The sequence below is a fragment of the Hyperoodon ampullatus genome (genome assembly GCF_949752795.1).
Source record: "Hyperoodon ampullatus genome assembly, chromosome: 3".
Lineage (NCBI taxonomy): Eukaryota > Metazoa > Chordata > Mammalia > Artiodactyla > Ziphiidae > Hyperoodon > Hyperoodon ampullatus.
In genome coordinates, this window is record NC_136916.1 from 62653757 (window position 1) to 62666967 (window position 13211).

At 40.3% G+C, this 13211-nt stretch overlaps 1 protein-coding gene across 4 annotated transcripts in view; it reads left to right on the plus strand.

Annotated features, from left to right (window-relative positions):
* Positions 1 to 13211, plus strand: part of NEO1 (neogenin 1) — a gene marked incomplete at both ends in the record, with an annotated part of 236626 nt that overhangs the window by 213542 nt on the left and 9873 nt on the right. For all 4 annotated transcript variants that reach the window (XM_079699465.1, XM_079699467.1, XM_079699468.1 and 1 more), the window contains 4 exons: positions 1909 to 1977; positions 6306 to 6453; positions 10721 to 10959; positions 11536 to 11628. In XM_079699465.1, the coding sequence (XP_079555591.1) occupies positions 1909 to 1977; positions 6306 to 6453; positions 10721 to 10959; positions 11536 to 11628 (549 nt within the window). The remainder of the gene's footprint in view (positions 1 to 1908; positions 1978 to 6305; positions 6454 to 10720; positions 10960 to 11535; positions 11629 to 13211) is intronic.

Genomic DNA, 13211 nt, shown 5'->3' on the forward strand with positions numbered 1-13211 from the left:
TTCTCAGCTACACCGCACCTTTGGTATTTAAAATTCTTTGCCCATATTTATTTTTGGTGTTTGGCTAATCCCTGGAATTTCTTGTTCATAGGTTAAATATAAAGGAAAAATGTTAAGAAATATAGGAATTAAGCCACTCGGTTTCTTGGCAAAGTGTGTTCATTGGCAATTATTTACATAATATGTTACTCTGGATAGTTTGGCTTAAATGTGGGCTACCTGACAAATAAGTACACTTAAATATGAAGAGCCTTACAAGGGCTGTTTCACCTCTGCCAGCTTATCACAGTGAAAAGAAAAACTGGAATCTTTAAATATGGCGTGTGCCATTTGGGAGGAATGATGGCGTCAGAAGTAAAGGGATAAAGTAATAAGTATGGACAATGGGAAAGGGTCAAGGACTGAGTTAAATTCTAGAATATACCCTTTTGGATACCTAAGACCTTCTTTGGGCGTTTTGAGCTTCTGGAAACATAGAAAATACTGTTTTCATTTCTAGATTTATTCATTAAATGAACTCATACAGAAACCTTCAGATTTTAATTTCTTCCATTTCCTCCAAGTCTGATCATTTATAGCAGTACTTGATATTAGCTGTAATGTTTTACAGCAACACATCTGGTTTATGCATTTCCAGTCAAGCTTTATTTTGTAGAAATAACTCTCATTTATAAGTGTTTTCTGAAGCTTCATGCTCTTTACCTCTGCAAAGGATAAGATAATATTCTTCCCTAAAGATTTATTTAGTAATTAATATTTATTGAACATTTACTGTGTGTCAGGCAGTATTCAAAATACTTTATAGGATTAAATTTCCATTTAATCCTCACAACCATTTCATGAAGTAGGTACCATTATTATCACTGTTTTACAATGAGGGAACTAAGACCCAAAAATAATAGCTAAATAACTTGCCAGAAGTCAAACAGTTAGTGCATGATGGAGCCAGTGTTGCGGTGCAGGCAGTCAGTTACGCACTGTGCTGTATTAACTATGTGGAACAGCTCTACTTTGCAGTCCTTGCAAACTTCTTCAAAAGAAGTATGAGACTGCCTTCTGGCCCCAGACTTTGTATTGAGGAATACCTTTGCTTTACTGGGGATGGACTCCTTATATTTGCTTTACAAGGCAGCTTTTTCTATAAATGTGAAGAATAAAATTCAAGACCAAGAATATAAATTTCTAAAAAACTGATATTTGTGTTTTCTGAGGTCCGCTTATGAGGTGGTCCCAAGCCCAAGGTCAGCAGCCTCACTTGTTACGTTCCATGATGATGGATTAGGAGACAGTGTCCTTTGTGAGCAACTAGAGGGAAGACTTTGGTTTTTTTTATCTTTGGATATTTAGGTTGACTGAGCAAGAACTGAGAACCCAGTTTGAATGTCCAGTTGCCTTCCTGCTCCCGTTAGGGTAACTTTATATTTGGAAAGGCAGCTTTATATTTTGAGAAAAGAATCCAAACACTACTGACACCCACTAGGCCAGATCAACATAGCCGGTCCCTTGGAAGAGTCCATTTCTTTAATGCAGAAGTTAACCTAACTGGTCCCCTTAGTCCCTTTTCCACGAGAAGCTACTTTAGCCATAAGTGCTCTGGGTAGTATTTCAGCAAATGTTTCCTGGGCTAGAGAAACCTTAACAGCAAGGGGCAGCTTTGTTACACCCTAGATACAGCCATGGAACAAGGGTGTCAGCCTTTCAGATGCCTCATTGCATAGAAAGCTATACCTTAGTTTGTTTTGCACAAATAGGCTATATTTTCCCCTGTTGTGTGCATGCTACTTCCTTTTCTCATGGACAGAGTAGACTGAAAATATTTTTTTTGTGTAGAAAACACTCACTAGCTATGAAGTAGACTTGTCACACCAATGGATTGGGTTGTTATTGACATGAGTTCTTCTTCCTCAGCCTCAGGGTCTGCAGGGAAAGGAAGCCGTCTGCCAGACCTAGGATCCGACTACAAACCTCCGATGAGCGGTAAAGCCCTTCCTGCGGCTTTTTTGGCCTCCTATGGGCATGATGCAGTTCTGCTTGAAATCTTGAAATGTTTTTTGTAGCTCCTGTGTGGTGGATTGTAGCATGTTACTAATTTCTTTTTATTTAATAGAGTTGGCTTTAGGCATTTTCTGGCAAATGTTTGCTGAATTACTATAAACTCATTCATTATAGGATCCAGAAATAAAATTGTTTCCCCACATATCCAGCTTAAAATAATTCTAAACAAACAAGTCTTCCTTTTGCCCACTGCCTCTAGAAAATAATTAGAATCTTGCTTTCAAAAATAAACCCTTTAGTGGGATTAGCTATCATCTAGAACAAGGCAGAGAAATGCTTTGGAATCATTAATTTCTCCCCACACTACTTACTGCAGTGTTTTTAGTTTGGAAATTCTAAAAAATTATTACCAGTCTCCAAGCCATCCTAAGAGCTGATGCCTTCTAATTACTTAAATGATGACACCTACTTCTCTACTGAACGTCTCCATTTGTAAGTTACTTTCACACATGAAATCACATTTGATCCTCATAACACTGTGGTGAAGCAGGGAGAACAAGTATCATTATTCCCATTTTATACACTAAGAGGCTCAGCGGAGAGGTATTGTGCCTGGATCCACCCACATATTCTGGAACTCCTAGAACCAAAACCCAGGTCTTCTGACTTCAGATTGTGCCTTTTCCACTGTCACACGCAGCCTGAAAGCCATGGGGTTCTATACCAGATGTGGGAATCCAGGATGGCAAAATGTCCACAAAAGTAGTTACTAGAAATGACCCTTACTGTCTCCTCACTTGTAGAGTAATTTTACTCCAATAATAATTTAAAAAAAAGAAACATATGGAAGAGAAAGGAAAAGAGTTTCTAGTCCTCTGGAAACTCCTGATCTAATTGTGGAAATAAAATTATCTCAGTTTCCAGTATCTATTTAAATAAAAAGTGATATTGCCCAGACTTCTGTGAAATCAGCCAGTTCTTAGGAGAGCCAGACAAATTTGCTTACTTCAAGAAATTTTTAGGCTCTGATTTCTAGGACTTTATGAGTTTCTCCTCCTGGGATGCATATGTTACATTTATGTGCTGTCCACAGTATAATATTCAAGACTGTGAGAAAAGCAGTTATTTCTTTGTCCTATCTTTCATTTATGCATTCATTCATTTATTCACACATATTTCTAAAGGTTCAGGTTCTATGTAACAGGCTGCAGGAGCAGGAGGATTGAGTAGCTAACTACCTGATAGAGAAAAGAGAAAGCTTTGTAGAAGAGATGATCTCTGACCCAGATTTTAAAAGGCACAGAGAAGATTGCTAAATGTTGAGGAGGGGGTTGAACATCCTAGGACGCAATAAAAGCTCGTGTGGAGGCATGGCAGTTTAAAACAGCCTGCTTGGACATGGAGGCAACCTAGGTGTCTGTTGACAGGTGAATGGATAGAGAGGGTGTGGCGCATATGTGCAATGGAATATTACTCAGCCATAAAAAGTAACTAAACTGAGTTATTTGTAGTGAGGTGGATGGACCTAGAGACTGTCATACAGAGTGAAGTAAGTCAGAAAGAGAAAAGCAAATACCGTGTGCTAACACATATATATATATGGAATCTTAAAAAAAATGGTTCTAACAAACCTAAGGGCAGGACAGGAATAAAGACGCAGACGTAGAGAATGGACTTGAGGACACGGGGAGGGGGATGGATAAGCTGGGACAAAGTGAGGGAGTAGCATTGACATATATACACTATCAAATGTAAAATAGCTAGTTAATGGGAAGCAGCTGCATAGCACAGGGAGATCAGCTCGGTGCTTTGTGACCACCTAGAGGGGTGGGATAGGAAGCATGGGAGGGAGACGCAAGAGGGAAGGGATATGGGGATATATGTATATGTATAGCTGATTCACTTTGTTACACAGCAGAAACTAACACAACACTGTAAAGCAAGTACACTCCAATAAAGATGTTAAAAAAAATTTTAAATACCTGCTTTCTCCAGGGATCACACTGCCTAGAGACAGGATAGAGAGTCTCGTGTTAGAGAAGGTAGGTTAGAACCAGCCTGTCAAAAGCTCAAGCGCTGATGCTAAGAAATGTGAGCTTCCTCATGTAAGTAACATATGTAAGATGTCTGATACTACTGGTAAACTATGACTTCCATTTATTGAGTATCTACTATTATTACCCTGATGACAGCAGAGAATGAGTTGGGTGTCACGAGTATGAAGTCAGAAAAGAGTGGTTTGGAAGCTGTTGCAATAGTCCAGGTGAGCCTTAATGTCCCTGGTAGGAGGGATGATGCTCCCATTGGCAGCTCATTCTTACTCTATTTTAAAAGGGAGCCTTTGGCCAGCTCAGAAGTTAGAGGTCAACTGCAATTAAATGAGATTTTGTCTCTGTTGAATGCAGGAAAGAACTGCCACCACCACCTCTGCTTGCCTCCCACACCCCAGCTCCCCAGCCTCTGATTGCAGTGCCTGCCCCACCACTGCCCCACCCAGTAACTCAGCACTGCTGTTAATAAAAGTTTTATATAAAGCCCTAGTATGGCCTAATTGTATTGGCTCCCAGTTCCATAGTCTTTCCCAAATATAAAAATGTTATTTTATTGAAGGTCAGTGTGTACAATTCAAGTTGTCTATCTGCTGACTTTTTTCCCAGAAATGAAGGATAAAAGTGATTAAAGCAAATGTAGAAGAATAAGCTCTTAAGCTGTCAAAATTATCCCACATTTAGGACTGTGCTTAGTAGCCTATAAAATCATAGAATCAAAAGTGAAAGGTCCGCTAATCCAGTGTTATGGAAGGGATTCCCACAATAAATATAGTTTGGATTAGATCATAAGTTTATAAGCCAGGCTGCGTATGAGAATCACTTTAGGAGCTTTTCTAAGAACACAGGTTCCTAGGCCATACCTTCATGGTAGGAATTTCTTCCACAACATCCCAGACGGGTAGGATGACTCTTCTTAAGTACTTCTTCTAGTGACTAAATATTTAGTCACTAGCAATAGTTAAGCAAAACAGCTCACCCTATTATTGTACAGCTTTGATTGTTAAGGCAATAAGAGAGAGTAACTAGAAGAAAAGATGTCATATATCTATGGTGGTTAGATCTGTGTAGAGGGATTTCCCATATTTTATAATATGAACATGCATAACTTGTATAACGAGGTGGGAAGCAAAGAACTATGTTTCAGAAAATGGAAGAGCAAGACTACAAAAGGCCTTGATAAAAAGCTGAGCCTCATCCTGTGAGCAATGAGGGAACAATAATAGGAAGAAGAAGAAGAAAATCTGTTTCTTCAAGGTCCTAAATGATGTGGCCTCTGCACAGCTCTCCAGCCTCACCTTCATCTTTTTTCTGCTCACTTCCTTCTCTCTAACTTTGCATATCTGTCTTTGCTTCAGCAATACTGGCTGCCTTTCTCTTCCTTGAACATGCCAAGCTCATTCCTGCCATAGGATCCTTCCACTAGCTATTCCCTCTCTATGGAATGTTCTTCCTCCAGGTCTTTGTATGGTGGGATCATTCATGTCATTCAAATCTCAGCCCAAATGCCATCTCCTCAGAGAAGCTTTTCCCATCCAATCTAAAATAGCCACCCAGTCACTCTGTATCATATACCTTCATTTTATTTTTTCATAGCACTTATTACAAACTAATAATTTCTTATTTGTTTATTGTCTGCCCCCACCCCTACCTATCTTTGTTGTTCACTGTTGCATCCTTAGTACCTAGAACAATGCCTGGCTCATAGTAACCACTCAATAAATATTTGTCAAATTAATGCATATGTACAGACTTTTTCCTGAAGCTGAATAAGAAAATTAACTCTGCATAGACTGTGTATTTATAAAAAGAGAGACATTATTTTTCAAGTAATTTTTTTGTGATGGCAGACATCTATATGTTGGAAAAAACCTTTTGTTTTCTATGAATGTACATTTTTTAAATAGTTTTCCAAGTCAGAAAACTAAAATGATTCACAAAAGATGCTTTATAAAATGAATTTACATAAGACACCAGGAGACAGACCCCCTTATTTGTCCAAGCATAGTGTTCAGTATAACTTGAGAAACTTTTATTGAACACCAGCTTTGTGCAAGGTACTGTGCATAGGGCAGAAACTCCGCTCTCTAGATGTCATACTCTAGTGGAGATGGCCGTGTTCATGAGGCACTTTTATACAAGGCATGGTATGACTGTTATCAAGAAGCTCACAGAAGTATCTATACTCACATGACGGTTCTGTAGCCTGATTTTATGCTAGAATTCTCTAACACTAGCAAGCGTACGGTTTTCCCTTTCCAGGCAGTAACAGCCCTCATGGAAGCCCCACCTCTCCTCTAGACAGTAACATGCTGCTGGTCATCATCGTTTCCGTTGGCGTCATCACCATCGTGGTGGTCGTGATCATCGCTGTCTTTTGCACCAGGCGTACCACTTCTCACCAGAAAAAGTAAGGAGCCCCAGTTGTAGCCCATACATTTTTTTGTATGTATTCTTTTGCTTCTATGTGACTTCTGTATCTGGAGTTGTACACAGAGTTAAAACATAAAATACGTGAAAAGCGATGTTTTAAATATTTTTAAAGGAAATGCAGAATGGTTCCTCTTATTAAGTGTGTGTCATTCAGGGTCCTGGCAGGAAAGAGGTGGCACACTGAAAGGGGGTGAAGGAGGCTTTAATGAAGGGGCCATTTACAACGTCCTAGGTGGGGTTAGCATTAGGCAGCAGTGTTCAAGGGCCAGCAGCAGTGATAGGCCACTGTCACCCTTAAAAGGGCGAGGGGTTTTTCTGATGAAGAGAGAGCTGTTTTCAGGGATCTGAAGCAGCAGGAGAGGGCTTGCGACAGGAACCGTGTGGGGTGGTAGGACTGTAACTACTGCCAACCTCTAGCCCAACAGTGAGGGGGCAGGAGAGAAAATACCTCCTACCTTCCAGTGTCTTGCCTGTGCATTCTACCTGCCAAACCAACTGGAAGCCAGGGACAGAGTTACCATGTAGATACAGTTCATTTAACTCAGCCTCTCAAGTCACAGAGCCAAGTAGACAATCGATCTGGAGAGGAAAGTGGACAATGTCCAGCCTTGTTGGGGGCTCCTTTGGAAGACTGTCTCTGTGCACACAGCGAACCAGATGCACAGGAGTTTGTGGAATTTCATGGCACAAATGTCAGCTGAGATGGACGGAGACCATAGACCATAGACTCTAAATCTAAGCTTAAGAGTATTTTTAAAGAAGTGCTACCAAGTGTAGAAGTTGAGGTTGGGACTGCAGGAGGTGGGGTGGGGGGAATGCGGTGGAGAGATGTATTGATTAAATGAACGAGAAAGGATTACTTATAATCAGCATATCACATTAGCAGAGAGGTCAGGTGGCTGCTAGCTCTGAACTCCTCTGGGATTTTGAGGCTTGCGGCTCATTGTCTAGAGGAGATAGCAAGGTGATTCCATAATATGGTGCTTGATAACAGCCTGCACTCCTGAACCTGAGAGAATCCTTGACCCTAGGTCATATTCTACTCCTATCTCTGGCCAGCAAGACAGATGCCATAAAAAAGGAGATTCTTGAGTTACCCCTGATAGCAAAAACACAGTATGGGTAATAGAACAACTTTAGTTGCAGTATCCTAAAGGATAGTAAGATGGAGGTATTGCTCCATAAAGAGAAAAGAGAAATTCACATCTGTGTGAGTATCATCAGACCTGGTCTGCCCAAGGCAAGGATGCGTGTATTTAATAACAATAAATCTGTTTTCAAAATAGAGGGCAAGTACAAGCTGCCATCTAACTGCTACTAGTAATGGCTTTATGTCATTTTCTGTAGGTGATGTGATGTTTTTAGTCTTTCTTTTGCCCAAATAAAATAGCGTTCTATAGCTTACCTTCATCATTTTTCCAAGAGAATGGGGGCTCCCTTTTTAAGCCTCTTGATTGCTGCCTCTTACAGCTTTTCCCTACCTACCTTTGACTGTAGAAAACTGTTTCTCTTTAAAACCTCAGAGATAACATTTTTCTATGCTACAACTTTTCCATAAGCTTCTTTTTCAGCATCTCCCATTTATCTTTATGAACTTGATTTTACATCTAGTTTTAGACATCTTGAGATCTTTATGTAAAAGAATCTGAAAAAACAAAATGATAGAATTCCTTAATGTTTGGGGGATTTAAAATTCAAAGTAAATAAAAAATAAAGTACTTAGTCTTCAGATTGAGAGGTAGGAAAATGAGTTTGTAATAGGCTCTGTACTCTGTATTTGCATCTGCAGGTCCTATAATTTGCGTCCCTTTGGTTAAAAGAATTGTATCAAGTCTTCATAGAGCTTTCCCCTCCTCCTCCCCCAGTGACCTGCTTTCCAAGTGTTCCATTGACCATCGAAAATATGTGAGCTTTTCTCAGTACTTCTCTTCCTCTTTAATACCTGAGGCACCTCCCATTTCAATTGTAGCTGTTTATAGACTCTTACAACCTCAAAGCTGACAGAGTATTTAGAGTCTAGCCCCTTGTAGTTTCTCAGCACATCCTTCTATAGCCCCCTCACTCTCAAAAGATGAGAACTACCTCAGTGTGCCACCATCAAATCTAAAAACCTTTCCATGTTGGGAATAATCATTTTCTCCCCCTGCCTCCTGTCGGAGACCGGTTCTCCACTTACCGTCTGGATCCCAGCGCCTCCTGCTTTCTAAGAGCTTGTACTTGCGGTTGTCCCTTCCTCCGGCACAGCTAACCTCTCACTCTCTGTTGGCTCTGCCCCTTCAGCACGTAAGTGTGCTCAAACTTCTTCTATCTTAAGAAATAATTAGAACCCTTCCTCTGTTGCATGGTCCTTACCACCAACCACTTACAAATCTCTATCTTTCCCTTCACCACAAATTTCTCGAATACTTGTCTACGCTCACTTGTCCACTTTTTCACTGCCCATTCATGCTTCCGTCCTTTCTAATCCAAATGTTGCCCCTACTGCTTCAGCAGAATTGCTTTTCCTGAGGTCACCAGTGACTTCCATATTGCTAAAGCCAAAGGAAATTTTTCAGTCCTTAATCTCTCACACTTAACACAGTCAACTACTCCTTCCTTCTGAAACATTCTCTTGAATACATTCTCTGGTATTCTGTAATTGTGTGTTCTTTTTCGCAGCCTCTCCAATCTACTCAGCCATCAAATACAGACATTCCTCAGGGCCTGGTCCTAGAATTACTCTCTTCTCCTTCTGCGCCGTCTCCTAGTGATACCTGCTTCTTTGGCTTCATTTACTTCTGAATTTCAGCTACTCCCATATTTCTCTCTCTAGCCAAGGCCTCTCTCTTCTGAGTCTCAGGCTGGCCTCAGTCTCAGAACCAATTACCTGTTTTATGTTTCATCTTTAGTGTCTCAGAGCCACTTAGCATGTCCAAAACAATTTATAATCTTTTCTGTCAAACCTGCTTCTCCCCAGTGTTAGTAAATGGCTTAAGCCAGAGACCTCGGCATAATCCTTTATTCTTCTTGTTTCTTTATTCCTATCCTTTCCCACATCCATTTTTTCACCAAGTCTTGTCATTTTGGGCTCCTAAATAACTGCCAAATCTCTCTCTTTCCTCCATTCTCACTGTCCCAGGCCACCATCAGTCATGGCTGAGATTATTGCAGTTGCATCCTAACTGCCCTCCTGTTTTGTCCCCTACCCCTCACATCCATTCTTCACATCCCAGTTGGTTTAAATTTTTAACTCAGAGTTCATCTCCTTACTATCCTGCTTAAAACCATTTAGGGGTTTCTCTTTACTCATAGAGGGAACTTCAGACTCTTGGCGTGGCTCTAAAAGCCCTTGATGATCTAATCCCTGCCCATCTTGCCAGCATCATTTCATATCATTCTCCCCATGGTTCATATACTGCCACCACTCAGGACTTTTTACAGTCCCTCTAACACACCAGGCTGTTGCTGTGTGCTTCAGGGCTCTGACATAATCTGATTTTACCACCTGGAATGCACCTTCTGCCCTGTCCCATTTAGGTCTTAGCTTAAATGTCACTTTTTCCTTCACATTTTTCCTGTCCACTGTATGTCCAGCTATTAAGAGGTTACTATAACACTTGGCATTTCATTAAGCTCAGAACTGTACTGCAAAAAAAAAAAGAAAAAAATAGTTCAGTGTTTGTCTTCCTCACTTGGCCAGAAGTGCTGAGGGCACAGCAGTCCAGCATAGGACCTGACATACAGTAGGTACCTAATAAATGCTTACTGAGTTGGGTGAGTGACTTAATGGAGAAACTAAGGCACAGAAAAGTCGACACTGTCATCCCCATTCTTGACTTTACCCAGTGGTGGTCCTAGTTTGAGTTACCTAAAATGGAGTTCCCTTCCTCCTTTATAAGCAGACTTTATGTCTACTCCATTGTTATATTTCTAGTTAACGGTGTCCTTTCTCTATTGATTGGAAACTTGGGGAGCAACCTTTTGCTTTAGAGATTATTTGATCAAAAAATGCTGTCTAATCTGTTTATACTCAAAAAGTCACAAGGCAATATTCAAATATGCCCACGTACATACCTCTAAATATATGTGGACAAAGAGATACACTTACTGTTCCCAGAAGAAAACTTCTTGACTCTGTTTTTCTTGTTTGTTTGTTTCTGATTTTGCCTGAAGCATCTCTCAGAAGGGAAGTTTTAATCATTCAAACCTTTTGACTAATAATATTCAAGAGTTTCTTTAAAAAATCCTCTTAATTTTGTACCTAGGAAACGAGCTGCTTGCAAATCAGTGAATGGCTCCCACAAGTACAAAGGGAACTCCAAAGATGTCAAACCCCCAGACCTCTGGATCCATCATGAGAGACTGGAGCTGAAACCCATTGATAAGTCTCCAGACCCAAACCCCATCATGACTGATACTCCAATTCCTCGTAACTCTCAAGATATCACACCGGTTGACAATTCCATGGACAGCAACATCCATCAAAGGCGGAATTCATATAGAGGTGCAGGTTTTCCCCAAATGTTTGGAGACTATTTTCATTTAAACCATTTTCCGTTTTGTAAGGTTGCCTTAATTTGGTGATTCCTATACGAGGTTAGGTTTAAAGAAATGTGTGTTACAGGATCAACCTCTGATGAAGAATAGCTAGCTTGTTGGGGGGAGAGGTTCTATACCCAGATGAGACAGTCTTCTAGCTCTGTTAGGTCTCTCATCGTGCTTCACCAACTTGACACTCAAGCATTTGAGACAACATAGCCTATGTCTGTGCATTTCATTCCGTCCCTTCAGTTGGACCTCAACTCTCACTGTGGTGTTCAGCATGTTCTTGGTCTGGCTGCTCTCCCTCACAGACCTGCAGTGAAGCAGGGTAAGCAGCATTGTGTCAACTGAGTTGACTCAACAGGGACTCCTGTAATGCGCTAATGGTCATTTTCCTTTTTATTTCACTTCCTGCAGAAACACCTTGTCCCATTGTTGTTTGTGAGTCCTGAATCCCCCACTTGAAATGTTTTACTGCTGAGGCTGCTCACTGGCCTAGGGCACATGTTTGTAACCAGCCTCCATATTTGATGTCTAGGGCATGAATCAGAGGACAGCATGTCTACACTGGCTGGAAGGCGGGGAATGAGACCAAAAATGATGATGCCCTTTGACTCCCAGCCACCCCAGCGTAAGTTAAAAGCTTCTCTTTTCCTGAGGGCTGCCAATCTATCCAGTCATGTTGGGGAACAACTATCAATGATCTCTTTGACTTCACTTGATCCTAACACAAAAAATAATCTACCAAAGCTTTGGCACCATGAGGGAATAAGTATCAAGCATTTGCCATATTTTGCAATTAATATTTATTCTTCCAAGTAGCTTCTTTAATTTCAGTGCAAATAAGCTAAGAAGCCAATTTCCACAAGTCTCCCAGGCACTAGGGAAGTGACCAGTCTCTTTAAAAGTACATCGAGTCTCTGCAGGAGAGATGGGGCTGAAGATGGCTAGATGTCACAGTATTCCTTGGGCTTCCCAATACATAATCAGTGTTGATAGGCACCTGCGGAATTTTTTTTTAGTTAATAGACGTTATATTTTAGAGGAGTTTTAGATGGACAGTGTGGAGTTTTTAAAGCAATGTTTTTCAACCTTATCTGACCCATGCTTCACTTTGATAAGCACGAAAATTGTCCAGCTTCCTTTAATAATATTTGAAACTCAAAATAAGTTAACTGTCATGATTAAAAAACCAAAAAGCAATGGGACAGACCAATTATATTTTTTAACTAGTGTTTCTTCTCCCTTGTTACTGTTTTCAAGGTGGGAAAGCCTTTCAGATTAGCTGGCACAATGGGACTTCCAGTTGAGGGTCCTCTGTGCCATTCTAGAGAGATAAGAAGCCACCTGCCTACCAATATCAAGTTTAAAAAACTATTTGATCTTGAAGTTATTTGCTCTGGACTGAACAGTAGGTTAGTAAACATTAACACTGTCAGGTGCCTAGATTCGAATCCTGAAAGATCACTTTTTAATTTAACCTAAATGAGCTTTTGGATTTTTATTCATTTCTTAAAAGATGTCCCATTTCAGAACTGTTAGCCATCCCTGTTAACAAGTGACAGAGATTTTAAATAATCACAGATATCCTACACACAGAAGATGGCACCATATACTTGGAAACTAGTGGAATCCCTGAGAGTGTAAATGTCTGCACACACGCTGTCACTTGCACGAGATTCTAAAAGTCAGCTTTGAAAGGGAAAGGGCCGATTTGCTAATAGGTCATTTCTGCACAAAGTAGTTTTTGCTTAGGGTTCATGATAAAAAAAAGAGGGGCCTGTACTTGGAAGTGTGCAAGGAAAACCGGTTTCCCTCTCATCAGAGGTGCCCTGGACGGTGTCCCCAGGTTTAGAAGTGTCCAAAAAAGAGTAAATTATTCCATTCCAGTTGCTTTTGATTTATAAGAAGATGGTAGCTTGACTACTTACTTGTTTGTTTTATATAAGACTTTAGTTCTTGCCTGAACTGGCTTATTTTTAAAACTTGTAAAATTTGACTAACCCTATTCCTAGATTTGTTACTTTTAAATATGTTACACAGAAAAGATGTGCTGTACTAGTTGACAGCATTCCTGTTTTTTTTCTTTTTTTGGTGGTGGGAAGGAGTATGCATAAATGTACAGTATTACTTAATTTATGCCTCAACAGTTGGGTGGGTGAGTGGATTCTTTAATTCAAGAATCTGAAACCAGGTTCCCAAATATACTTGTGA